The sequence below is a fragment of the Scyliorhinus canicula genome, chromosome 2, assembly GCF_902713615.1.
Source record: "Scyliorhinus canicula chromosome 2, sScyCan1.1, whole genome shotgun sequence".
Taxonomy (NCBI): domain Eukaryota; kingdom Metazoa; phylum Chordata; class Chondrichthyes; order Carcharhiniformes; family Scyliorhinidae; genus Scyliorhinus; species Scyliorhinus canicula.
Window position 1 is genome coordinate 129,130,563 of NC_052147.1, and position 27,447 is coordinate 129,158,009.

The window sequence follows — 27,447 nt, forward strand, 5'->3', positions numbered from 1 at the left end:
AAGAAATCAGTATTAATGAAGAAATAAAACTGGAAAATTAATGGGACTAAGTGACAATAAATCTCCTGGACCTGATGTACTGCATCCTAGGATCTTAAATGAGCTAGCTGCAGAAATAATTGATGTATTGCTTTTAATCTGGCAGAATTGAAGAATAGGTCCCAAGGATTGGAAAGTAGCAAACAACACCGTTATTTAAGAAATGAGGGAGAGCGAAAATGGGGAAATATTTCCAGAATGTATTTGTGTCTCTTACTATGAAGACCAACAAACTATTTTGTTCAATATGTCTGTAATTTTTAAAAACATTTTTTTTGAGAGCTGTGGTTGTTTGGTTGTTGAGTATATTCAAGATAGGACTTCCGGTGGTGGCAATGCGGAGCTAAGCCGCATGTTCGGCAGCTCCCGCTATCGTAGGACTTTTGGGCTGTTTTAAGGGCCCCAAACGGCGCTGGTTCAACGATTCCCGGTGTGTGAAGGTGTCTGGAGTAATATCCCCCGGGATTTATGGTGCGGACCGGGAGTGGGGCGAGGAAAAAAATGGCAGCAGCTCCCCTGGAAAAGCGGGGAAAGGTGGACAAAATGGCGGCCGGTGGAGCCCCCGATGAGTGGAGGCAGTGGGCGCAAGAGCAGCAGGCGGCCCTTCTGCGCTACTTTACGGAGCTGAAAGTGGAGTTGCTGGACTCTTTGAAAGTTACTACAAGTAAGCTGCTGGAGACCCAGACAACCCAGGGTGCAGCGATCCGTGAGTTGCAGCAGCAGTGCCTCTGAGCGCGCGGATGAGGTCTCGGCCCTCATGGGGAAGGTGGAGATGCACGAGGCACTCCACAAAAAGTGGCAAGATCATTTTGAGGAGATGGAGTTTTGGTCGAGGAGGAAGAACTTGCTGATCCTGGGCCTCGCGGAGGGGTCGGACCTGCTGGCTTATGTGGCCGTGATGCTGAACTCGCTGGTGGGGGCAGGATCTTTCCATCTGCCCCTGGAGCTGGAGAGGGCCCACAGAGTACTGGCCAGGAGGCCTAAGGCGAATGAACCCCCGCGGGCGGTGCTGGTGTGGTTCCATCGGTTCAGTGACCGGGAGTATGTGCTGCGATGGGCCAAGAAGGTGAGGAGCAGCAAGTGGGAGAATTCGGTAGTGCGTGTCTACCAGGACTGGAGTGTGGAGGTGGCTAAGCGGAGGGCCGGGTTCAACCGGACGAAGGCGGTGCTCCAGAGCAGGCAGGTGAAATTCGGCATGCTGCCGCCTGCGCGCTTGTGGGTCACCTACAAGGATCGGCATCACTATTTTGAGTCCCCGGAGGAGGCGTGGGCCTTTGTGCAGGCTGAAAAGTTGGACTCGAACTAGGGATTGGGGACTGTGGTGGTTTTTTGTATCACTGTTTATGCTGTTGCTGGCTATTCTGTTTTTTACTCTGCTTTCGGATGGTGTTGGTTATGGTTTTGTGTTTTAAGGGGGGTGTTGGGGGTCTGTTTTTTTGTACGGGGTTGGTGGATGGGTTGGGACTGCTATTTGGGAGCTGCGTTGGGGGGGGTGGGGTGGGGCAGTGTGAAAGCGCGGGCTTTCCTCTGGTTTCCCGTGCCGTGGGACGAGGGGGGTGGAGCTGGAGGCAAGGAGCGTGGATATCAGTTCCGTTTTCCCGCGCTGGAGCGGTGCCAAGGAGCTGCTGCAGGGTGGGGGTGATCCCATATTGGGAGGGGTCGGAGTGGCGGGGGCTGCCGGGGTCAGCAGAAGTCAGCTGGCTCACGGGAGTACTATGGAGGGAGTGTCGCGGCTAGGAGGGGTCCTGGCGGGGGGGGGGGGGGGGGGGGGGGGGGGGGGGGGGGGGGGGGGGGGGGATACCGGGTTGCTGCTGGAATGGCCAGGGAGGAGCTGGTGCGGGTCGGGGTGAAGCTCTATCGCCATGGGAAACGGGCCGAGTGGGGGGTGCTGGCCAGGGGCGAGCAGTCTATGGGCTATGGCTAGTCGGCGGGGGAGGGGGGCGGGGTGCCCCCTGATCCGGCTGATCACATGGAACGTGAGGGGGTTGAATGGGCCGGTTAAGCGGGCCCGGGTGTTTTCGCATCTGAAGGGGCTGAAGGCGGACGTGGCCATGCTTCAGGAGACTCACCTGAAGGTGGCAGACCAGGTTCGTCTGAGGAAGGGGTGGGTGGGGCAAGATTTCCATTCCGGGCTCGACGCGAAGAACCGGGGGGGTGGCGATCCTGGTGGGGAAGAGGGAGGCGTCTGAGGTGGTGGCTGATAGTGGCGGCAGATATGTGATGGTGAGCGGTAAGCTGCAGGGGGGAGAGGGTGGTGTTGGTAAATGTATATGCCCCAAATTGGGATGATGCTGGTTTCATGAGGCGTATGTTGGGCTGCATTCCTGACCTGGAGGCGGGGGGCCTGATCATGGGGGGGGGGACTTCAATACGGTGCTGGATCCCCCACTGGATAGTTCTAGGACGGGCAGGAGGCCGGCGGCGGCCAAGGTGTTGAGGGGGTTTATGGACCAGATGGGAGGGGTGGATCCCTGGAGGTTTGGGAGGCCGAGGGCTCGGGAGTACTCTTTTTGTTTTCTCCCACGTGCACAGGGTTTATTCCCGTATTGATTTTTTTGTCCTGAGAAGGGGGCTGGTCCCGAGGGTGGAGGATGCCGAATATTCGGCTATAGCGATTTCGGACCATGTTCCGCATTGGGTGGATCTGGAGATGGGGGAGGTGCGGGACCAGTGCCCACTTTGGCATTTGGACGTGGAGTTGTTGGCTGATGAGGAGGTGTGTAGGAGGGTCCGGGGATGTATTGAGAGGTACCTCTAGGCCAATGATACTGGGGAGGTCCAGGTGGGGATGGTGTGGGAGGCTCTGAAGGCAGTGATTAGGGGGGAGCTGATTTCCATCCGAGTCCATAGGGAGAGGAGGGAGAGGTAGAGACTGGTGGGGGAGCTGCTGAGTGTAGATAGGAGGTAAGCGGAGGCCCCGGAGGAGGGATTGTTGGGGGAGCGGCGTAGCCTGCAGGCTAAGTTTGATTTACTGACCACCAGAAAGGCGGAGACACAGTGGAGGAAGGCGCAGGGAGCGGTCTACGAATATGGGGAGAAGGCGAGCAGGATGCTGGCGCATCAGCTCCGCAAGCGGGACGCGGCTAGGGAGATTGGTGGAGTGAAAGATATGGGTGGGAATGTGGTGCGGAAGGGGGTAGAGGTTAATGGGGTCTTAAGGGACTTCTACAGGGAACTGTACGGGTCGGAGCCGCCGGTGGTGGTGGTGGGGGGGGGGGGGAATGGAGAGCTTTTTGAACAGGCTGCGATTTCCAAGGGTGCAGGAGGAGCAGGTGGAGGGACTGGGGGTGCCGATTGAGTTGGAGGAGCTGGTTAGAGGGATTGGTCACATGCAGTCGGGGAAGGCGCCTGGACCGGATGGGTTCCCGGTTGAATTTTATAAAAAATATGTGGACCTGTTGGGCCCCCTGTTGGTTCGGACCTTTAACGAGGCATGGGAGGGGGGAGTTTTGCCCCCGACGATGTCATGGGCGCTGATTTCCCTGATCCTGAAGCGAGATAAGGACCCCCTGCAGTGTGGATCATATAGGCCAATTTCACTGTTGTACGTGAACGCCAAGTTGCTGCCAAAGATCTTGGCCACTAGAATAGAGGACTGTGTGCCGGGGGTGATACATGAAGATTAGACGGGATTTGTGAAGGGAGGCAGCTGAACACTAACGTGCGAAGGCTGTTAAATGTGATAATGATGCCGGCAGCAGAAGAGAGGCGGAGATTGTGGTGGCATTAGATGCGGAGAAGGCCTTTGATAGGGTTGAGTGGGGGTACTTGTTAGGTTCGGGTTTGGGGAGGGTTTTATTAAATGGGTGAGGTTGCTGTACGAGGCCCCGATGGCGAGTGTAGCGACAAATGGGAGGAGGTCCGAATACTTCAGGCTCTACCGTGGGACGAGGCAGGGGTGCCCCCTGTCCCCCTTGCTTTTTGCGTTGGCAATTGAGCCTCTGGCCATGGCGCTAAGGGAGTCGGGGAGGTGGAGGGGTCTGGTGCGCGGTGGGGAGGAGCACCGAGTGTCACATTATGCAGATGACTTGTTGCTGTATGTAGCAGACCCGGTGGGGGGGGAATGCCGGAGGTGATGGAGATTCTTGCTGAGTTTGGGAGTTTCTCAGGCTACAAGTTGAACCTGGGCAAGAGCGAGCTGTTTGTTGTACACCCGGGTGATCAGGAGGAGGGGATTGGTAGGTAGGCTCCCGCTAAAAAGGGCAGTGAGGAGTTTTAGGTACCTGGGGGTTCAGGTGGCTAGGAGTTGGGGGACTTTGCATAAGCTTAATTTTACTAGGTTGGTGGAGCAGATGGAGGAGGAGTTCAAAAGGTGGAACATGTTGTCGTTGGCGGGTAGAGTACAGTCCGTTAAAATGACGGTGCTCCCGAGGTTTTTGTTTTTGTTCCAGTGCCTCTCCATCCTTATTCCGAGGCCTTTTTTAGGAGGGTGAACAGCAGCATCACGGGATTTGTTTGGGCGCATGGGACTCCGAGGGTGAGGAACTTTTTGGAGCGGGGCAGGGATGGAGGGGGGGTGGCACTGCCCAACCTTTCTGGGTACTATTGGGCGGCTAATGTCTCGATGGTACGCAAGTGGGTAATGGATGGGGAGGGGACAGCATGGAAAAGGATGGAGATGGCGTCCTGCGGAGGCACGAGCCTGAAGACACTGATAACGGCGCCGTTGCCACTCCCTCCAACGAGGTACACCACGAGCCCGGTGGTGGCGGCTACCCTCAAGATTTGGGGGCAGTGGAGGTGACACAGGGGGGAAGTGGAGGGCTCGGTGGAGGCCCCGCTGTGGGGGGAACCACCGGTTTGTCCCAGGAAACATTGATGGCGGGTTCCTGGGGTGGCACAGGGCGGGCATAAGGGAGACCTATTCATTGAGGTGAGGTTTGCGAGCCTGGGTGAGCTCCCCCCCCCCCCCCCCCCCCCCGGGGAATATGTTCAGGTACCTTCAGGTCAAGGCGTTTGCTAGGCGGCAGGTGGAGGAGTTTCCTTTGCTGCCCCCGCGGGGGGGTAAGGGATAGGGAGCTTTCGGGGGTGTGGGACGGGGATGGGAAGGTGTCTGACATCTACCAGGTGATGCAGGAGGTGGAGGAGGTGTCGGTAGAGCCCGGCACTGGGGGAATTCTGGCAGGGGGTGGCGAGGATGGTGTCGAGGGTGGTAGGGTCCAGAGTCAAGCCAGGCTGGAGACTCGCGATATTTGGGGTTGGGGTGGAGCCGGGAGTGCAGGAGGCGAAAGAGGCCGGTGTTTTGGCCTTTGCGTCCCTAGTAGCCTGGCGGAGGATCTTGTTGCAATGGAAAGATGCGAGACCCCCAAGCGTGGAGACCTGGATCAATGACATGGCGGGATTCATTAAGCTGGAGAAGGTCAAATTCGCCCTGAGGGGGTCGGTACAAGGGTTCTTTTGGCGGTGGCAGCTTTCCCTCCACTTTCTGGCTCAACGATAGGGAACTAGGTCAGCAGCAGCGGCAACCCAGGGGGGGAGGTTCAGGGGGGTATTGTTTATGTTAATTTAATTTATTTTTAATTTATTTTGTTGTTCATCGGGTTTGGAGGGGGTGGGGGGGCTCGTTATATGCGCTGTTACGGGTCCAGGGGGTGTTTATTATTGTTTTGATATACATTTTTCAAAAATTTCAATAAAAATTATTTATAAAAAAAAGAGTATATTCAAGATAGTGGACGGTAGATCTTTGGGTACAAAGGAAATTAAGGGACTTTTCGGATAGTGTGGGGATGTGGAATTGAGATAGAAAATCATCCATAATATTGTTGAAGGCAGAGCTGGCTTAAAGGGCCAAATGGCCCACTCCAGTTCCTATTAGTGTTCTTATCAACTCTTCATCAAAGAACTCTAAGTTTGTTGGACACAATTTGCCTCTAATAAATCTGTAGCTGTGGTGATCTTTGTGCGGGGTTTCCAGGATGGAAGGCTCTGTGATCACAACGATACACAAAGCTCTTTGAAGAACTAACCTAATATTATTAACACTACTAAATTTGAGTTTGATACTTATTCTGAATAGTAAACATACATGTAAGAATTAAACTACACTCACTAACACTATCTCTATCTACTAATTATAACTATTATATCTTAACTATCTTTGTCAACTGCAGTCTAACCTCCTCCCCTTCGCTTAAGAGCCAGTGCAATTTATGGTACTGTTCCTGAGCTCCCTCTAGTGGCTAGGCTTAACATAACTCTTCACATGCTATACATTTGTATAATGTCACATCCCCCTTTGAGAAAAATGTTGGCTATACGTTTTCTTGTTTACAGTATTATACAGCATGTCAACAATGATAGAACTAATGTTAGTTTTGCAGATTTAATCTATTTTGAGGTTTCCTACGTCTCGTAGACCTTTATGTTACAACAGTCTTATTTGAATTATCTGGTACATTTGGCAATCTAGCTTTTGGAAAATCATTTGTCGGAAATATGAGTTGTTGACTCATGGTAGCTGATCCTGTGAATGTAACGGGTTGTTTGAGTTTCAAGAGGTCTCTTCTGTTTCTACAAAAAATCTTTCCAGATTCTGTTCTGATCATGTATGATCTTGGTGTGAGTTCATTGAGTACTTTTGCAATGTCCATCCATCCACCTTCAGGATTATGAATGCGTACAATATCACCTTCTTTGAGTGTAGATAGTGGTTTGGAGTTTTTATCGTATTCCTTCTTTTGATTATTCTTCAGTTGTTGCATTTTTTTAATGCACAACTTGTTCACCTTTGTTTGGAACTATTAGAGTTGTAACATTGTACGTATTCTTTGTCCCATCAATAGTTGTGCTGGAGAAAGCCCTGATGGCAATGGTGTAGCCCTGTATGTCTCCGTAGCTTTTTGGAGAAGCTGCTTCACAATTCCCACCCTTTCTCAGCTTTCCCGTTTGCCTGCGAATATAGTGGGCTAGAAGTTACATATAGAACATAGAACAGCACAGAACAGGCCCTTCGGCCCTCGATGTTGTGCCGAGTAATGATCACCCTACTCAAACCCACGTATCCACCCTATACCTGTAACCCAACAACCCCCCCCCCTAACCTTACTTTTTTTTAGGACACTACGGGCAATTTAGCATGGCCAATCCACCTAACCCGCGCATCTTTGGACTGTGGGAGGAAACCGGAGCACCCGGAGGAAACCCACGCACACACGGGGAGGACGTACAGACTCCGCACAGACAGTGACCCAGCCGGGAATCGAACCTGGGACCCTGGAGCTGTGAAGCATTTATGCTAACCACCATGCTACCGTGCTGCCCTATGCTTTGTTACAGTTACAGTCATTGGCAAATCACTCCAGGCTGCTAAAACACGGTCCGTTGTCTGTGACAACAGTAACTGGTATGCCATGTTTGGCAAATACATTTTTTTGTTTCCCTGACAACTGGATGCGTTGTTGAGTTGGATAATTTGAAAACCTATGGAAATTTTGAGTAATTGAAAGTAAAATATGTCCATGGTGACTTTTGTCCATGGTTGAGTAACTGTTCGCTTTCCATCAAGGTCTGCTTACATTGTACTGGTTGGTACATTTGGCATAACCGACACTGTTGAATGTAGTTGGTCTACATCCTTGTTGATTCCCGGCCAATACATAGATTGCCAAGCTCTTCTTCTACATTTTACAATGCCTTTAGTATCTTGTCTAAGACATGGTGGGATTACAATGCGGTCCCCTTTCAATAGAAAGTTGTCTATTGTTGTCAGGTCTTCTCTGAGGTTGCGAAAGTTTGCACATTTCCCTTTAGGCCAGTCAGTACATAGATATTGTGTCACTTTCTGTAGTGTTGTATCTCGTAGTAGAGTTTCTGCCTTGATTATTTGTAGTTCAGCACCTGTCACGGTTAGGATTGCTGTGATAAAGTTGGCTTATGCTTCAATACTGAGTATAAGGTCAACAACTTGATTATCTTCGTGAATTGTGGCTCTGGATAACGTATCCGCAAGTACTAAATCTGTCAAACCAGGGAAAGAGTTGGCAGTGTGAATTTTCTGCATTAGGTTTAGCTGGACACATGCAATAAGTGAGGATTTTGTGTCCTCCACAATTTGAAAATCAAGTGGAATTTTAATGTCACCACTCTGAACTATGATGTAGCATGAACCTTTTGTTATATCATTTCCATTGTAGTTTGTTAATCTACAATGTGTCTTTTTATATTTTGGACAGGTTGCTACTTTGCCCAAATCCAATTCTGTTATCAGATTAGCATGTGCGCCAGTGTCCAATTTAAATTGTGCCTCTGATCCATTTATGATCAATGTTTCTATCCAATCTTTATTTCTATCAGATAGTTGCCTGATTGGTTTGCAGTATAATTTCCATTAGTTACAGTGATTGCTTCTATTATTAAGTTGTCCAGTGAAGTAGGCATAGTGAGATCAATCTTTGATTTTAAAATTTGTTGTTTTCCTTGTTTGTACAGAATTAAACTACACTCACTAATAATCTCTATCTACTAATTATAACTATTATATCTGAACTAACTTTTTGACTTTTTTTTATGATGTTGAAATGCCTTTTTAAATTGATTCTGTTGTGTTAAATCTGCCTTGTGTAGCAAAATGATTGAGTTTGCTACATGTTGTACACTATTTTCCAAATGCAGGACAGTGTTTTAAGTGGGAGTGTCCACAGCGTGTACATGTCATGTTGGTGATGCCATGTGTGAACTTCTTGTGCGCATCGCAAATTGGTCAACTTCTGGTTCACGTCCTTTTTCAAAGTGCATATGTGGAGAACGTCAAATGTCCGTTTTGTGGATTTTTTTCTTGCACGCGCCTGCGCAAAATGGCTACCTGCTGAAGCACGATTAATTTTAAACTACGTCCGAGAGGCAATGCTGAAGTTCGTGCCTTTTCCACGGGATCTGAATTCAGCATATTCATTGGTGGCTTGCCTACTTGCTTTACAGAGGCTGATGGCTTTTTCTAAAGTTAAATTTGGTTTTCTTAGTAAACGTTCCTGCATTTGCTCTTCAAATATACCAAACACAATTTGGTCACGCAGGATTGATTCAGTAATTGAGGAAAAATTGCAGGATTGACTTGGAGCCTCAAATCAGTTAGAAAAGAGTCAAAAGATTCCCCTTATGGCTGCACACTTTTTTAAAACATCTATCTCTCAAACACCTCTAACCTGTTTTTTGCAATGAGAGTCAGTTTTTCCATTACTTTCTCATACTTATTTAAACTTCATTTTCGGAGAAATCAAATGAGTTCAAATGCCTGCCAGATTTAGTAGGAGAGCTATTTTCCTAGTGTCAGGAGCTGATTCTAGTGCAGAGACAGAGGAAAGACTTCAAACTGCTACTTGAAATTTATCCGCCCCGCAAGAGCAAGCCGCCACGTCTTGCGGGTGGCTGAGGGGAAAGACGGCCACCGCGCATGCGTGGGTTTGAGCTGTCAGCGTCGTGACGTCAGCCGCGCATGCGCGGGTTGGAGCCGGCCAACCTGCGCATGCGCAGCTGACGCATTAGGCGTGCCGATCGCGTCATTCGCGGCGCGATGTCCCCCGCGGCCGAGATTTACGGAGCGCCGCTCCTAACCCCGCTGGGAGGGGAGAATAGGGGCCGAGGAGCGGCCTCCGAGGCCGTCGTGAAACTCGGCCGAGTTCACGACGGCACTCCCGATTTTTCCCGGGAGAATTCCGCCCCTTATCTTTGTCAGCTCTGGTCTAATCTCCTCCCCTTAGCTTAAGAGCCAGTGCAATTTATAGTACTGTCCCTTCGCTCCCTCTTGTGGCTAGGCTCAACATAACATTAACTCTTCACATGCTATACATTTGTATAATGTCACCGTAACGGCTGACATTATCAACCTATGTTTTTCTAAGTGACAATTTTGTCTTGGATATTGGATATTGTCTCTTACAAACTTACTGTAAACCAGTCTGATACTGACTTCCTGTAGTTTATCCCTCTACGTTTTTGAACAGGCATTAACATTTTCAATTCTTCAGTCCTCGACAAGGATTATAAGAATGTTACCAGATCCTCTACTATCTCCACCCATCAACCTTATCAATCTAGAATGCACCCCAGCCTGACGAGGTCCTTTTCTATTTTGAACCCTGTCAACTAATATTTCTTTATTTCTATTCTATCCCTCCTCCGTTACTGTAACATTGACAGTATTAGCATGTCTTCTGAAGACACATGCAAAGTGTTCATTTAGTTCCTCAGCAATGCTCTCTGCCTCCACAAAGATTTCTTTTTTGGTCCCTAATTGGCTCCATCCTTTCTTTTGATCACTGTTTTCACTGTCTAAGCTTTATAAAAGACTTTAGTGTCCCTAACTGCCTTTGCTGAAACAGGGACATGGAACAATAAAACCTGGGCGTTTCTCTTTTTTGTGGTTAGATGCTATACTGAGCGGTACCTTTACCCGCTGATCATTCAGAGAAATTTCAGATTAATTTTATGTTGTACTGTCCTGTCGGCACATTCAGAAATGTCCTCTTACTGTGCTCTGCACTTCGTCATTTAAGCCAGTTCCACTGTGGGTTAGTAGATGACATAAATTGGTTGCCATGATAATGCATAAGAATAATTGTACTTCAGGAGTAACTCATTAGCTACAAAAGCAAAATACTGTGGATGCTGGACATATCCAGTCGACCTGACAGAATCTAGGGAGAGCGAGAGAGACTATAAACATTTCAGTTTGATTATCTTTGATCAGCCAACAGTGCTTTAGGACCTATTGAGGCATCAGGCACTATATAAATGGAAATTGTTCATTGCTCTTTTTTGTAAGTCAGTGAGTTTTGTAGTCAACAGTTAAAGAAACAAGTTCAGGACTGGCCTTTTTATTAAGCAGCAGTTCGGCAATGATTTTGTTTTTTTAAGTTTCTGATGTTTCTTTAGTGTTGATTGATTGCCAACCTTTCCAAACTCAGCAACTCAGCAAAAATGGAATGACACCTGTCTTGTTTGCTGCAAAGCAGATTTTTGTGATGTTCACAATTGGGTTCTGCCAAAGTTGCTATTCCAGTTCAAACTGAGATGGGAAACCCACCATTTCAGAAATAACTTGGGAATACTGCGCAGGCTGAGTCAGGACAATGATGTCCTCTGTCAGAGTTCATACAATCATCATAAAATCATGAGCCCCCTTAACCTCTGCAGTCTGCATAGAAACTAGGAGCAGGAGTAAGTCTTTTGGTCCTTCAAGCTTGTTCTGCCATTCAATATGATCATGGTTGATCCTCAAAGCCATATTCCAACTTTCTCCCCATACCCCTTGATGATAAAATATTTTTAAAATTATCTTTTTCCACTCAGTAATGTTCTCTTGCTGTGCTCTGCACTTCCTCATTGGACATATCCAGTCGACCTGGCCGAATCTATGGAGAGAGAAGATATTAACATTTCAGTTTGAATGTGTTCAGTGTCTTGGCCTCCACAGCCTTCTGCTGTGGAGAATTCCACAGGTTCACTGCTCTTTGAGTGAAGAAGTTTTTCCTCAACTCAGTCCTAAATGGCCTACCCCGTATCCTGAGACTGTGACTCCGGCTCTACATTTCCCAACCAGGGAAAACATCCACCCTGCATCTAGTCTGTCCAATCCTGTTCCAATTTTATACATTTCAATCCGATCTCCTCTCATTCTTCTACACTCTAGTGAATACAGGCCAGTTGAACCAACTCTTCTCATAGGACCCCACCAACCCTGGTATCAGCCAATGAATCTCTGCTGCACTCCCTTTATGACAAGTATATCCTTTCTCAGGTTGGGAGGCCAAAACTGCACGCAATACTCCAGGTGTGGTCTCACCAAGGCCCTGCATAACTGCAGTAAGAGATCTTTACTTCTGAACAAATCCTCTTGCAGTGAAGGCCAACATACCATTTGCCTTCCTGATTTCTTGCTGCTCCGGCCTCTCCACTTTGATTGACTGGTGTACAAGGACACCCAAGATCCCTTTGTACATCCACACTTCCCAACATATCACAATTTAAATAAAACTCTTCCTTTCTGTTTTGCACACCAAAGTGTATAAACTTAATATTTACCCACGCTTTAGTACCTCTGCCAATGGTTTTCCCACTCACTCAACTTTACTAAATCATCTTGAAGCTTCCTTACATCCTCCTCACAATTCAGCATGATGTTAATTAAGTGGTGATTACCTACTCTGGATCTTTCTCATTCTCCATAACTATAAAAGAACTGTGTCCCACTCTCAATTCACACTCTAATCTAATACAATGCAAAGCTCCTGTAGTACAAGCAACCTTTAGAATCAGAATTCCTACAGTGCAGAATGAAGCCACTTGGCTCATCGAGTCTGCACCAACCCTCTGAAAGAGCATCCTACCTCGGCCCACTCTCCTTTTAAACCCACCTGACCTGCACATCTTTGGATATTGAGGGACAATTTAGCATGACCAATCCACTTAACCACATCTTTAGGCTGGAGGAAACCCACACAGACACGCGGAGAAAGTGCAAACTCCACAGTCACCCAAGGCCAGAATTAAACCTAGGTCCTTGGAGCTGTGAGGCAACAGTGCTAACCTGTGCCACCATGCCACCCTTTAATACATAAGTGTTATGTTCTTATTGCTCCAAATCTGGGTGTTATACCTCTGATCAGAGTAAGGTATAGTTCAGAGCATGGTAATATGTAGAATGGTGTGGAAGACAATCATCTGACAAAACAGCAGCGTACATTTCCAAAAAGAACCTTGTTCCCAAGAGACTTTTTCCAAGATCACAGCAAGATTTGATTTACATGTGGTTTTGAGCTTTTTTCAAATAATACATCATAACCATCCATGTGTGTAAGAAATGCACATATACCTGTGTATATGATGACCACAAACTAACCCAACTTGTTTGTCACAAAAATATCAAATTAAGAACTTGAACTTTAGAACTACAAGTTTGGCGGATTTGCTTTTGCTTGTGCGCACAATAAACAATACAGTTTTTATATCAATGATTAAATGTCCAGATTAACCCAAGTACAATAAAGGAATCTTGCATTTAAACACCACCTTTCGGGATCTTTGGTTGCTCAAAGCAGTTTACAACCAATGAAGTACTGAGTACCATGAGTTATAATCATCGTCATGATGTAGGAAATGTGGCAGCCGTTTAAATGTTGCTTGAAGATAAATATTAGCCAGAACATCAGAGAAGTCTGCTGTCCTTCATTTATGGGATCTTTTATCTGAGATTGGAGACAGGGGTGGGATTCTCTGGTCAGCTGGGGAATCCCCATTTGCGCCAAAATCAGGGACGATGCCGCTTTTGCAATACTCCACGCCGTATGGACGGCCTCAGGATGTCACCTGATTCCCTCCCCCGATGCTCCGCCCCTGATGGGCCAAGTTCCCTACGGCGTGGAACACGTATCCTTTTTTTGTTTTTGTTAACCTGACTTGGAGGCTGCGGACTGAGTCCAGTGCCGCCACAGCCGGAGGGGGGGGGGGGGGAATTCCGCGGACAGGGGGGCTTTGGTGGTGGCTGGGGGCACTGGTGGGGGGTGGTCCATGGATGGCGAGGAGGGTTACTGGGGGAGAGTACGTGGCAGGCCAGGTCCGCATGCAGCTGGCACCATGTTGCATGATGGCCGCCGTGCGCATGAGCGGCCGTGGACCTGGCAATTCTCTGGCCATATCCACAGGTAACATCGAAGGCATTACGCTGCGTGGCTGCTAGCCCCCCCCCCACACACACCAGACGGAGGATCGGTGCAGCTTTTGTGCTATTTCTTCTGGGGTAAAACCGGCCTCGGCACTTAGTCTTCAAATCAGAGAATCCAGCCCAGGGTTTCAGTTTACTGTTTCAGCCAAAAGGCAACATCTGTGACAGTGTAGTCATCCCTCAGTACTGTGCTGGAGTAGGAGCCTGGACCACACTTACTACAATCTGCTGCTAGTAACAATGAAAATTGGGTTCCATGTCTAATCATTTTGATGGTAATGTGTTAAAGTTCAATTCGATATTACTTTGAGTAACCAAAGTTGAGAGGAATTAATGATCACAATTATAAGCTTTTATGATTGTGTTTAGAGTAGATTGGGAGAAACGTTACACTAGCATGCGAGTCAGTATCCAGAGAACACAAATTCACGATAATTAATGAATGAACCAAAGTATGAATTGGGGAGACATATTTTACGCAGTGAGTTATAATGTTCTGGAGTGTGCCGCCTGAAAAGGTGACGGATGCAGATTCAACAAGGAATTGAATAAAAATTTGAAAGGGGAATGTTTACAGTGTCATGCAGTAAGGACAGGGTGTGGAACTAATTTAATAAATAGCTGGCACTGGTACATATGACTAAATGGCAACTTCTCTGCTGGACAGTTCAATTATTTGTTGATTAAATCTGCTTCTGCTTTTTCGTGTATCAACAGCTGGCGAATTGTGGCCATCAAGCCACTGAAGGGATATATACAAGGGAAAGTGGTATGTTTGAATTCTCCTGAAAATGTTTCAATAACGATGTGCAATCGGCTTTAACTGGTGACGCCTCATATTAATCATGCAGATACGAATGCTGTAGTTGCACTACTGTCAAATTGGTTTAAATCAATTGCAGTTCCCATCATTTTGTACTGTGATGCCGCTAATTGTTCGTTCCAGCTCACAGCTCTCACTTGATATATTATTGAATTAGTAATAGATATGTTATGCTCACAGCATTCACCGACATTTTGAAAATACCTGTAAAATCCTAGACTGATCAGTTGTCCATGGACTTTTGTTTAGAACTTTTTGCTTCAATATTAAGTCCCCCATAACTATGTCTCCCCCCCCCCCCCCCCCCCCCCCCCCCCCGGGCACCCAATGGATTTTGGGCCTTTTAACAAGGGAAATTACATCCCCATGCTGTATGCATGTCTTGCTATCATTTTTATGGAAGAGTCAGTTGAAGTTTGCTTTCCCTACCCCTTCCTTGCCAATCACACACTTCCAGAAATTTGCATCCTTCCCAACGAGGAAGTTGAACCAAATGCCAGTGTTTTGACCATGTGTAATGCCTGTGTTCATCTTAATGGTGGAATAGGGTATTAGTTATGATAAGGTCATGATCTAGATGTTTCAGTCGGACAAAGATTCCGTTGAAATTTGCTTACCCCTTGCCAATCACATACTTCCAGAAAATCACGTCCTTCCCAACGAGGATCAATTTACCACCTGCTGGGTCCCTGGCTAGGGATTACTCAATGTTAATGTAGATGACGTGAGAAGATGAGACTGTCTTCGTCTCATCTGTTTCCTCATGGGTAGGAAAGTATATGCTAATGTCAGTGGCAAGCTGATTCCTTCGGGTGAGCTGGACAGTCATACAGCATTCACTTGAGGGGCAGTTGGCATCAGACAAGCTCATTTTTGACGGTGAAGGTCACACCATGAAGGTCATTCCTCTTCTGGAAGAGCATTTCAGAAAAAGGAGTACCCGCTGCCTTGTTCCTTGCTCTGCACATCGCGTCTTTTTTTTCTCAAAGTCTTTCAACGCAGAAGCTAAGACGTTACTTTTGTGCAGAATCTACTGTGAAGACACGCCACACTCAGAAACATTTATCAAGACTCCCCCACAATGCAGCTTTTTAAAAAAAAAAGTTAATTTATGGCTTGTGGACATTGCTGGCTAGGACAGCATTTATTGCCCATCCCTCGTTGTCCTGGAGAGGATGGTGGTGAGCTGCTTTCTTGAACTGCTGCAGTCCCTGAGGTGTAGGTGCACCCACAGTGCTGTTGGAGGGAGTTCCAGGAACGGCAATACATTTGCAAATCAGGATGGTGAGTGACTTAGAGAGGGACCTCCAGGTGGTGGTATTCTTGTGTAGCTGCTGCTTGGTTCTTCTAGATGGTAATGGCCGTGGGTTTGGAAGGTTCTGCCTAAGGAGTTTTGGTGAGTTCCTGCAGTGCATCTTGTAAATGGTGCACACTGCAGCCACTGTTCATCAGTGGTGGAGGGATTGAATGTTTGTGGAAAGAGTACCAATCAAGCTGCTTTGTCCTGGATGGTGTCGAGCTTCTTCAGTACAGTTGGAGCTGCACTCATCCAGGCAAGTGAAGACTATTTGTCATTCCCCTGCAAAACATATACTACTTTGGATACTGTTGGAGGGGGTGGCCAGTAGAGGGTCTGGGAATGCAATAGTTATTGGGGATTCAATTGGACTGGGGGAGGAAACCGGAGCACCCGGAGGAAACTCGTGCAGACACGGAGAGAAAGTGCAACTCCATACAGACTGTCACCCAAGGCTGAAATTGAACCCGGGTCCCTGGTTCCCTTGCAACCACAGTACTCACATGGCTAGTCCAGTTCTCTTTCTGGTCAGTAATGATCCCCAGGATGTTGATTGTGGGGATTTCAGCGATGGTAATGCCATTGAATGCCAAGACGTGATGGTCAGATCATCTTTGTGAGATAGTCATTGCCTGGCATTTGTGTGGCACGAATGTTACTTGCCATTTGTCAGCCCTGCCACTTGTCAACCCAATATTGTTCAGGTATTGCTGTATTTGGACATTAACTACTTCAATGTCGGAGGAGTCCTGAATATTGCTGAACATTGTGCAGTCATCAGTGAAGGAGCTGAATAAAAAGAGCATCACATCACTCCTTCTCACCTGGACGTAACTCCTGGCACTTGTGTAGCGTGAATGTAACTTGCCACTTATCAGTCCAAGCTTGAATGTTGTCCTGGTCTTACTGCATATGGACAAGGACTGCTTCAGTATCTGGAGTCATGAATGCTACTTAACTTGTGTATTCATCAGCGAACATCCAAACTTCTGACCTTATAATGGAAGAAAGGTCATTGATGAAGCATCTGAAGATGTTTGGACCTAGGACACTATCCTAAGGAACTCCTGCAGTGATGTCCTGGAACTGAGATGATAGACATCCAACCACCACAACCATCTACCTTTGCACTCTATGACTTGAACCAGTGGAGGGCTTTCCCCCTTATTCTCATTGACTCCAGTTTTGTAGGGCTCTTTGATGTCTAACTTGGTCAAATGCTGTCTTGGTGTCAAGGGCAGCCACACTCACCTCATGTGTGAAATTCAACTCTTTGTCCATGTTTAAACCAAGGCTGTAATGAGGTCAGGAGCTGAGTGACCGTGGTGGAATCCGAACCTAGCATCAGTGAGCAGGTTATTGTTGAGTAAGTGCCGCAGGGGCTGTTTAGCACACTGGGCTAAATTGCTGGCTTTTCATTTTTTAATTTTCATTGATGGCATTGTTGAAGACCCTTTCCAACATTTTACTGATAGAGAGTAGATTGCTGGGTCAGTAATTGGCAGATATGGATGTGTCCTTTTTCTTGTGTACAAGACATAACCTGGCCAATTATCATCTACTCTGCTCTTCTGGCTGAAGATTGTTGTGAATGCTTCAGCCTTTCCACTGATGTGCTGGGCTCCTCCATCATTGAGAGTGGGGTATTTGTGGAGTCTCCTCCTCCAATTAGTTGTTCAATTGTCCATGACCATTCATTACTTGATATGGCAGGACTCTAGAGCTTGGGTCTGATCCGTTGTTTTTGAAATTCTTAGCTTTGGAATTCTATTACTTGTTACTTATACTGTTTGGCACGCAGTAGTCCTGTATTGTAGTTTCACCAAGTTGACACCCTATTTTTTAAGGTATGCCTGGTGTTGGCCCTGGCATTCCCCCCTGCACTCTTCATTGAACCAGGGTTGATCCCCTGGCTTGGTGGTAATGGTAGAGTCGGGAGATCTTGTTTGGGACACTATATCTGTACGGTATGATTCCTCAAGTATTATGTCTCTGAAACAACTCTCTCAATTTTGGCGCAACCTCCCATCCCCCAGATGTTAGTAAGGAGGACTTTGCAGAGTCGACTTTGCCATTTAAGTTTCCGGTGGCTAGGTAGTTTCATTCATTCTTGTTTTCTCTATAGCGGTTGGATACAACGGAGTGTTTGCTGGGCCATTTAAGAGTCCACCCCATTGCTGAGGGTTTTGATTCATATGTAGGCTAGACGGCAAGGAAGGGAACCCATCTGAACAATCGACAATAGTTTCATGGTCATCATTAGACATTTTTACGGAATTTAAATTCAACCATCTGCCATGGTGGGATTCAAACCCCAGTCCACAGACTCTGGGTCTCTGGATTAAAAGTCCAGTGACAATGCCACTGTGCTATGCCTCCCCAGTTGCCATGGAAACCCAGCAGTTAGAGGGCGGTGGGAACTTTGTCAATTTGGGTTACCTCATAGGCAAGGAATAAGGAAAAAATGGTGAGGTCGTAGTATTAAGCACATCGGCTGTTCCTGCCTCAATGCTTTTTACTCCTTTTGCTAACTTATTACTTTGTTTTCTTGCATTCATATTTTTTCTCAGTGCAATATTTGTCGAAACATTTCAACAGCATTTATTTTAATTAATCAAGATACTAGTTTCTGTTGGTCACTGTCTACTTTGCTCACAGCTAGAAGATCTTTCCGATGAAGCATTTGCCTTGCGGCATAAAAACCATGAAAAAAGGGAGCAGGCAAGGTGGTTTCTATGGGAACAAAGCAGATGTCATCGAAAGGGTGGTAACAGGCAAGTGTACTACCTATTTTCTTTCTCTCTCTGATGTAAACAATTGTAATTTAACAAATTTAATTACTTACAAAATAATACTGTGAAATACTGTATTGGTACATTGGGCAAGGAATATGGAAGAATCCAAATTGGTATAGTTCTTTGACTATATTCCCTTTATCTGCCCTCGCAATGCATTTCTTTCTAAGTTTGTACCATATTTCTTCAAACAATCTTTGTTCAACTTCCTTATCTCCTGAAGCAGTTAATTCCTGTTCTGTGGCTTTGTAGGCACCGACCACATCACTGACCTAGCCACTCCTCATGTGTAATCATCCTAATTCATTTGCCAGTACTCCTTTGTAAGTCGATAATGGACCAGCGTGGGATGGCTGCTTCTCACTGTGACAGCCCTTGGTACCCAACCACACTCTTGTGTCCTTGAAATCACATGCCACCAAACTGTGAAGGACAACTGGAGATGAAACTTTTTAGAATCATAGAATCTGCACATAGCAGAAGGAGGCCATTCAGCCCTTTGAGTCTGTACTGACTCTCCAAAAGAGCACTCGACCTAGGCCCACTCTCCCACCCTATCTCTGTAACATAACCTGCACATCTTTGGACACTAAGGCAAAATTAAGCATGGCCAATCCACCCAACCTGCACATCTTTAGACTGTGGGAGGGAACCGGAGAACCCGGAGGAAACCCACGCAGACATGGCGTGAATGTGCAAACTCCACACAGTCACCCAAGGTCGGAATTGAATCCAGGGGCGGAATTCTCCGCAAGGCCCGATGCCGGAGGCAGCTCCTTGCCCCCTATCTCCCCCCCCCCCCCCCCGCCTCCCGGGGGCTAGGAGGGCGGTGCCATAAATCTCGGCCGCGGGGCCTTGTCACTGGCGTCAAGGCCCGGCGTGCCGAGAATGACGTGGGCGGCGCTCCTAATGACGTCAGCCGCGCATGAGCAGGTTGGCCGGCTCCAACCCGCGCATGCGCGGCTGACGTCACAATGACTGACGTCTCAAACCTGCGCATGCGCGGTTGCTGTCTTCCCCTCTGCTGCCCCGCAAGATGTGGCTTGATCTTGCGGGGCGGCGGAGGGGAAAGAGTGCGTCCCTTTGAGACGCCGGCCCGACGATTGGTGGGCACCGATCTCGGGCCAGTCCCCTCCCGAGCACGGTCGTGGTGCTCACTCCCCTCTCCGCCCCCCACAAGCCACAAAACAGCTGTTGGCGCCATGTTCACGCCGGCAGCGACCAGGTGTGGTTGCCGCCGACGTGAACCGGTCGGGAACGGCAGGCCGCTCGGCCCATCCGGGCCGGAGAATCGCGGGTCGCCGTGAAAAACGGCGGCCCGCGATTCTCTGAGCGGCGTGTCGCAAAACGCGCCACGCCATTTTAGGGGGGGGGGTTGGGTGGGAGAATCGCAGGGATGCCAGAGTGGCCTCCCGCGATTCTCCCACACGGCGTGGGAGCGGAGAATCGGGTCCCTGGCGCTGTGAGGCAGCAGTGCTGTGCCATAAAAGTTGGTTTGAAATTTCTGTGATCACAATGGCAGAGCTGAGGAATGAGAACTTGTAAGAGTCAGACTGATAATTGCAGATCCAACACACATCTGCAGTTAGCTTTAATCCCATCTTGGTCAGTTTTGAACTGACCGAGATTATAGTTTATGGAATAGGATTATTTTGTGATCCTGCATTAATCTGGGTATTAGATAATCATTGACTGTCAAAACACTTTGGAGAAGCCAACAGAACCCCACTGCTGATCAATTTGCTCTAGGGCCACAGGTTCAAATTCCATCACAGCGAAAGGGGGATTTTAAATAAATAAATCTGGAAACTGGATGGATGACCCGCCATTGATCTAGCCACCAGAAATGACAACACACCCAACCCTATTGACCCTGCAAAGTCCTCCTTTCTAACATATTAGAGCTTGTGCCAAAGATGGGAGAGCTGTATCATAGACTAGCCAAGCAACAGCCTAATATGGTTGTCACTGAATCATACCTGACAGACAAATGTCCCAGGCGCCACTGTCACCATTCCAAGGTACGTCCTGTTCTGCCAACAGGATACACCCACCAGAGGACCATTGTGGTATACAGTTGGGAGGGAGTAGCCCTGGGAGCCTTCAACATTGATTCTGGACTTCATGCCCCCATCCCCCCAATTGATAATCAGTTAGCCTCTTATGTTGAGCGTTGCTTGGATGAAGCACTGGGGATGTGAGGGTAGCAAGGGCATAGACGGTACTCTGGGTTGAGGACTTCATTGTCCACTACTTAGAGTGGCTCAGCAACACCACCACAGACAGGGCTGGTTGTGACCTAAAGGGCATAGCTGCTAGACTGGGTCTGCAGCAGTTGATGTAGGGACCAAGAGGGAAAAAGTTACTTGACCTCGTCCTCACCAATCCACCTGTCGTAGATGCATTTGTTCATGACAATTTTGATAGGAGTGACCCCACATAGTCCTTGTCAAAAAGAGTCCTGTCTTCACATTGAGGATGCCCATCATAGTGTTGTAAATTATATTGATTTCAACCAGACCTAGGAACTCAAAACTGAGCATACATGAGACACTGTGAGCCATCAGCAACAGAATTGTAAACAACCACCATCAATAAAATCATGGCAGAACTGATTTTAACCTCAACCCCATGTTCCTGCCTACCCCCGATTGCCTTTCATTCCCTTGTCAATCAAGAATCTATCTAGCTTTGTCTTAAGATTATTGTTACGACACCCTGAGCTAATGCACGGTCAGTTCCAGTCCTACAGGCCCCGGTGTCACAACACAAGTGAATTAACCAATAATTCTTATAAAAATATGCAAAATCTTTGGCCCTTAATTACAGTCACCAGGTTTGTCAGTTTAAACATAATTACTGTTTATTGAAAGTAGAACAAATCTGAAATATGTAGTGAATACGCTGCTTAACGTCAAGCTATCGCCTGACTCATCCTTTAACTGGCCCACCCCCTACCCACACAAACAAGATAGACAAACACAGAGGGGTGGAAAGCGGTAAAGTAAAAGGATTAAAGTCAAAAGATAAGTTCTTCAGGTATGAGCGTGGATTAAAATATCTGGTTTACAATCCGTAATGGGCTAATGAGCAGTCAATTCCAACCCTACTTGACCGGAGTCGCAACACAATTAAAATTAACAATAGAAAACCATCTTTTGGTGCCCTTGGCTGCCCAATAACTACAGTCACCAAGTTTGTAAATTGAAACGTAATTAATTTTTATTAACTACAATGACTATAATTTAAATATGCAGCAAATACAACTGGTCAACTATTATCGAATCCTAATCTGTTCCACCCTCTACAGACGCACACAAGACAGACAAACCGAGAGGAAAAGAAGGGTTCAAAATTATTATAGTAATAGGAAAATGGTCTTTGTTTCAGGTGCTTGTCTACTAGCACTCATACCTCGAGTCTAGGCTTTCAGTTCAAAGATTCTGCTTTCAGTCTGTAATAGTTTTCACTGTAGATTCATCCAGGTTTGCTGTAGGTTCAGAAATACAGCAGATCTGCAGCTTTTCTGGAGAATGAGGGAGACTCATAGCTTCTGCTCTGGGCGTCCAGGACTCAACTGTTCTTTTCTTGGTTCTCTGAAAATCATCCTACACGGGTAGGATCCAATCACCACCTGTCACCGGGCAGAATACAGCCTTTTGGCAATTCCTTGGCCACCAGCCAATCAATCGAATAGAGTCCCCCTGATCTCTCAGGTGCCAAAAAGTCTTGAGTTCTGCTGTTCGAAAGCAAACACAGTGTACTATTTTGTAAGCTTTGCGTTACTCACTCCCTCTGCTCAACTTAAAGGTATATGTCCATTAAACATTGATGGATCAAAAATGATGACGGCAAAATAAAATAAATGGGAATAAGGAAATCAACTGGAAGTGCCCTTACAAATCCCACTGTTTAAAAAGGGAGGTAAAGAGAAAATAGGGCCTAACTTTGGTAGTGGGGAGAATGCTAGAATCCATTATAAAAGATTTAATAGCAGAGCACTTGGAAAACAGTGGCAGGATTGGGCAGGGCCAGCATGGATTTACGAAAGGGAAATTATGCTTGGCAAATCTACTAGAATTCTTCAAGGACGTAACTAGTAGAGCTGATGAGGGGGAGCTGTTGGATGTGGTTTATTTGGACTTTCAGAAGGCTTTCGACAAGGACCTACATAACTGAGTAACATGTAAAATTAAAGCGCACGGGACTTCCGGTGGCGGCATGGTGTGAATGGTCACACATTTGGCAGCTCCGGCTCGAGGCTGTTTTTTTCATACTTTTACCACGTTTGGAGGGTGGATATATGGCGGAAAAAGATATAAGATATAGAGGGAAGTCTGACTCCACTGGTGGATGGATCCACAGACCAGAAATGGGTCAAGAAGAAAGAAGCAGCTGGAGCAGGAGAATCTTTATGCGCCACAACTTAAGATGGCGGATGGTGCAGGGCCTGCGCTGCCTACCCAGTGGTCAACGGACCAACAGGTGGACTTCTGAAATGATAAGTTCAGCCAGCAGAGGAGAGAGGCCCATGAAGACCTAGCCAAGGCTGTAGAGCTGTTGAAGCTTGGAATTGATTGAGTGGAGCAGAGGCTGGTGTATCAGCGCCAGGCCATCCGGAAAGTAAAGGAGGCGGTGGGGGAGCACGAGGAGCAGTTGGCTGCAGGTGACGGTAGAGGACCTTGAGAACCACTCCTGGAGGCAGAACGTGAGAATTGTAGGGCTACCTGAAGGCATTGAGGGAGTGGACGCTGCCACGTACGTGGCTGGAAAAGCTATGGGGAGAAGGGGTCTTTGGCTGGCCCCTGGATGTCGACTGAGTGCATAGGGGCTAATGAGGAGGCTGCAGGCGGACAAGTTGGTGAGGACAATGGTGGTGTGTCTTCACCAGTTCCTAGATAAGGAGAAGATCTTGAGATGAGCGAGGTAGATGAGGAGAGTGAGCTGCGAGTGTATCAGGACCAGGGCCCGGATCTGGTGAAGAGGAAGGCCGGGTTTAATCGGGTGAAGGCTGCCCTCTTTTTAAAAAAGGAGGGGAGGGGGGAGTTTGGGATGCTGTACCCAGCCCGCCTCTGGGTGACCTTTAATAATAAAGAGCACTGTTTTGGAATACCAGATGGAATTTTTGAGGGACAATGGACTGGCGGGTGAAGGAGGACAGTGAGCTGTGAAGGAGTGGGAGTGGAAATGACTGTGGTTTTCCTTTTGTTTCCGGTTCCTTGGTAATTCTTGTATATTTTGTTCTGTTGGTGGTTGGGGAACTCTCCTCCGAGATGTTTTGAGGCAATGAGGGGGTGGGTGCACCTTTTAGACTGTTGGGGATTTGAAAAAAAAAAAAAAAATTTTTGTTGCACTGTTGCGAGCGGGAGGAGGGGAATCAGTGAGGGTAAAAGGCCGTGGCACCTTGAGAGGGGCTGCCAGGCTAGCTGGGTGAGCTAGTTCACTGGAGCGCAGTGGGGGTTGAAGGCGATTCCGAATCTAGAATTGGCAGTGTTTGGAGTGTTGGAAGACCCGGGTGTCCAGGGGGTGAGAGGCCGACGTCCTGGCCTTTGCCTCTCTGGTAGCCCAGAGACGGACCTGTTGGGGTGAAGCCTCCGAAACCAGGGGTGAGCGACCTCGCGGATTTCCTCAGGTTGGAGAAAGTTAAATTTGCCTTGAGAGGGTCGATGGAAGGGTTCGCCCGGAGATGGAAACCGTTCATTGACTTCTTCCAGGACAGTTAAGTCAGCAGGGAGAGGGGATTTAGGGTTAACAAGAAAAGATGGAGGCAAAGAGGGTGGGGGCTATAGTAGGGAGAGCGGGCTGCAGTTTGAGTTACTCATTGAGTAACTGTAGGTTATTCATTGAGTTTCAATGTGATCTCCTGTTGGTTATCTGTTGGTTATCTTTTTGATCTTGGTTGTGGTTGTATTAGATGTTTATTCATAAATGCCTTAATAATATATATATTTTCAATTAAAGTGCATTGGATTGGGGATAATGTATTGACATGGATGGAAAAGTGGTTGGCAGACAGGAAACAAAGAGTAAGAATAAACACTGGATAAAAGCAAATTACTGCGGATGCTGGAATCTGAAACAAAAGAAAAAATGTTGGAAAATCTCAGCAGGTCTGGCAGCATCTGTAGGGAGAGAAAAGAGCTAATGTTTCGAGTCCGATGATTCTTTGTCAAAGCTAAAAGACAGAGAAAGTGGGAAATATTTATACTGTGGAGTGAAAATGAAAGATGAGTCATAGCCACAGAAACCCAGGGAAACCGGGTGCTAATGGCCACAGAAACCAAGGGGAAAGAGTGTTAATGGCAGTCCCCAGAGAGGACAAAAGATGTGAAAAGCCAAACAGCAGAGAAACTAACATCAGAGGATGAACTGTCGATGTGGGGGGAGGGGAAAAGGGAAGCAAAGAGGAGAAAGGTAAAAGGTGGATAAGATTGGGGGGGGGAGGGTGGGGGGTGGTTAAAATATATAATTAAGAAGAAAGAAAAGGTAAAAGACAGTTAAAATGAAATGGGATGAAAACAAATGGGTCGCGGTGGGTAGAGCTGATCATCTGAAGTTGTTGAATTCGATGTTCAGGCCGGCAGGCTGCAGCGTGCCTAACTGGAAGATGAGATGTTCCTCCAGTTTGCATTTGAGCTTCACTGGAACATTGCAGCCTGCCAAGGACAGACATGTGGGCATGGGAGCAGGGTCTTTTGTTAAAATGGCAAGCAACTGGAAGGTCAGGGTCCTGATTGCGCACAAACCGAAGATGCGCAGCAAAGCGATCACCCAGTCTGCATTTGGTCACTCTGATATAGAGGAAACCACATTGGGAGCAGCGAATGCAGTAGGCCAAATTGGAAGAGATGCAAGTGAAACACTACTTAACCTGGAATGAGTGTTTTGGGCCTGTGATGTTAAGCATGGAAGAGGTAAAGGGGCAGGTGTTACACCTTCTGCGATTTAGTAGGAATAAACAGGTCTTTTTTCAAGTGGCCGGCAGTGACTAGTGGGATATCATGGGGATCAGTTCTAGGACCCCAGCCATTCACAATATATATTAATGATTTAGATGAGAGAACTAAAGATGATATTTCCAAATTTGCAGATGACACAAAGCTGGGTGGGAGGGTGAGATTTGAAGGATTTCTGCATCCTTCTCAGTGTGTTTTGGACAAGTTGAGTGCGTGGACAAATGTATGGCTGAAGTATAATGTTAATAAATGTGAGGTTATCCACTTTGGTAGCAAATTCATGAAGGCACGCTGTTATCTGAATGCTGAATGGCTATAAATTAAGAATCGGGAATGTGCAACGAGACCTGGGTGTCCTTGTCCATCAGTCACTGAAAGTAAGCATGCAGGTGTAGCAAGCAGTGAAGAAAGAAAATGGTATGTTCGTCTTCATAGCGAAAGGATTTGTATACAGGGGCAGGGATGTCTTTTTGCAATTACACAGGGACTTGGTGAGACCACACCTTGGAACATTGTGCGCTGTTATGGTTTCCTTATCTGAGGAAGGAAGTTCTTGCTCTGGAGGGAGTGCACTGAAGGTTTACCAGACCTGATTCCTGGGATGACGGTACTGACATGAGGAGAGATTGACTCAGTTAGGATTATATATGTTCTTTTATGTTTATTAATCTTATCATAAATTCCGGTACTACTTTAAACCTTGGGAATAGAAAAGACCTTGACCACTTCCCAGTACACAACAGATACTCATCGGACAACTCGCTCCATCCCCTGTAGTAGAGTAAGAACCAATTCCTACTGGGTGGAAAAGTTAGAAAAAGCAGAGTACCTCCCTCCTCTCGTCACATAACTCTCTCCCATAGAAGCATAGAAAGGTAACAGTACATGAGGCCATTCAGCCCATCTTGTCAATAGCAGCCCGAGGACACCACTGTGTTCTTTCTAATGCCACCTTACTGCACTGATCCATAGCACTGTAGCTACAGAACTGAAGGTGCAGATCCAAGTACCAAAGAGTTTAGGGTCTTTATCTCCACCACCAATCCGGGCAGCGAATTCTCACACAGTTCTCACAGCTTTCAAGATGGCACCGGAGCGAGGCGACTCTCTGCAAGCTATCCCCAACAGATCCACTTTTTACTTATACTCGTTTTAATCTTTTATGTATTTTCTTGAATTTTGTTTAATTCCCTTTTCTTCCCATGTACTGAATGATCTGTTGAGCTGCTTGCAGAAAAATACTTTTCACTGTACCTCGGTACACATGACAATAAACAAATCCAATCCATAACTCCCTAAACTCTCAAAACTCTCTCACTCCAGTGAGGGGAAAGTTGGATTAGGCTATTGAGTTGGATGATCAGCCATGATCATAATGGATGGTGGAGTAGGCTCGAAGGGTCAAATGGTGGCCTCCTACTCCTGTTTTCTATGTCAGAATTTATATGTTCTTAAGAGACTGGCTGAGCCTAGGTACAGCAAAGACCAATTTTAGCTAGTTTCCTTAATTAAATATTGCAGCTTGTTACGATACCCTGGGCTAGTATGTGGTCAATTCCAGCCCCAAGTGCCCAGAGTCCCAACACAAATGAATTAACCGATAATTCTTATAAAAATCCCCATGTTTTTGGCCCTTAGCCAAAACATTAAAACATTAGTGGGTGTCACATATAGACCCCCAAACTGCACTGGTGAGGCTGGGAATGGCATTAAACAAGAAATTAGTGATGCATGTAATAAGTAATATCGGTGATCATGGGTGATTTTAATCTTCACATAGATTGGGCAAATCAAATTAGCCACAATGCCGTAGAGGAATTCCTGGAGTGTATACGGGATGGTTTCCTTGACCAATATGTGGAGGAACCAACTAGAGA

The 27,447-nt window shown here is 46.9% G+C and overlaps 1 protein-coding gene across 1 annotated transcript in view; it reads left to right on the plus strand.

The window, feature by feature from the left end:
* The window catches only part of LOC119958159 (KAT8 regulatory NSL complex subunit 1-like protein), a 116,023-nt gene that overhangs the window by 77,508 nt on the left and 11,068 nt on the right, over positions 1-27,447 (plus strand). The window contains exons 12-13 of the mRNA XM_038786492.1: positions 14,417-14,468; positions 18,478-18,593. Coding sequence (XP_038642420.1) covers positions 14,417-14,468; positions 18,478-18,593 — 168 coding nt within the window. The remainder of the gene's footprint in view (positions 1-14,416; positions 14,469-18,477; positions 18,594-27,447) is intronic.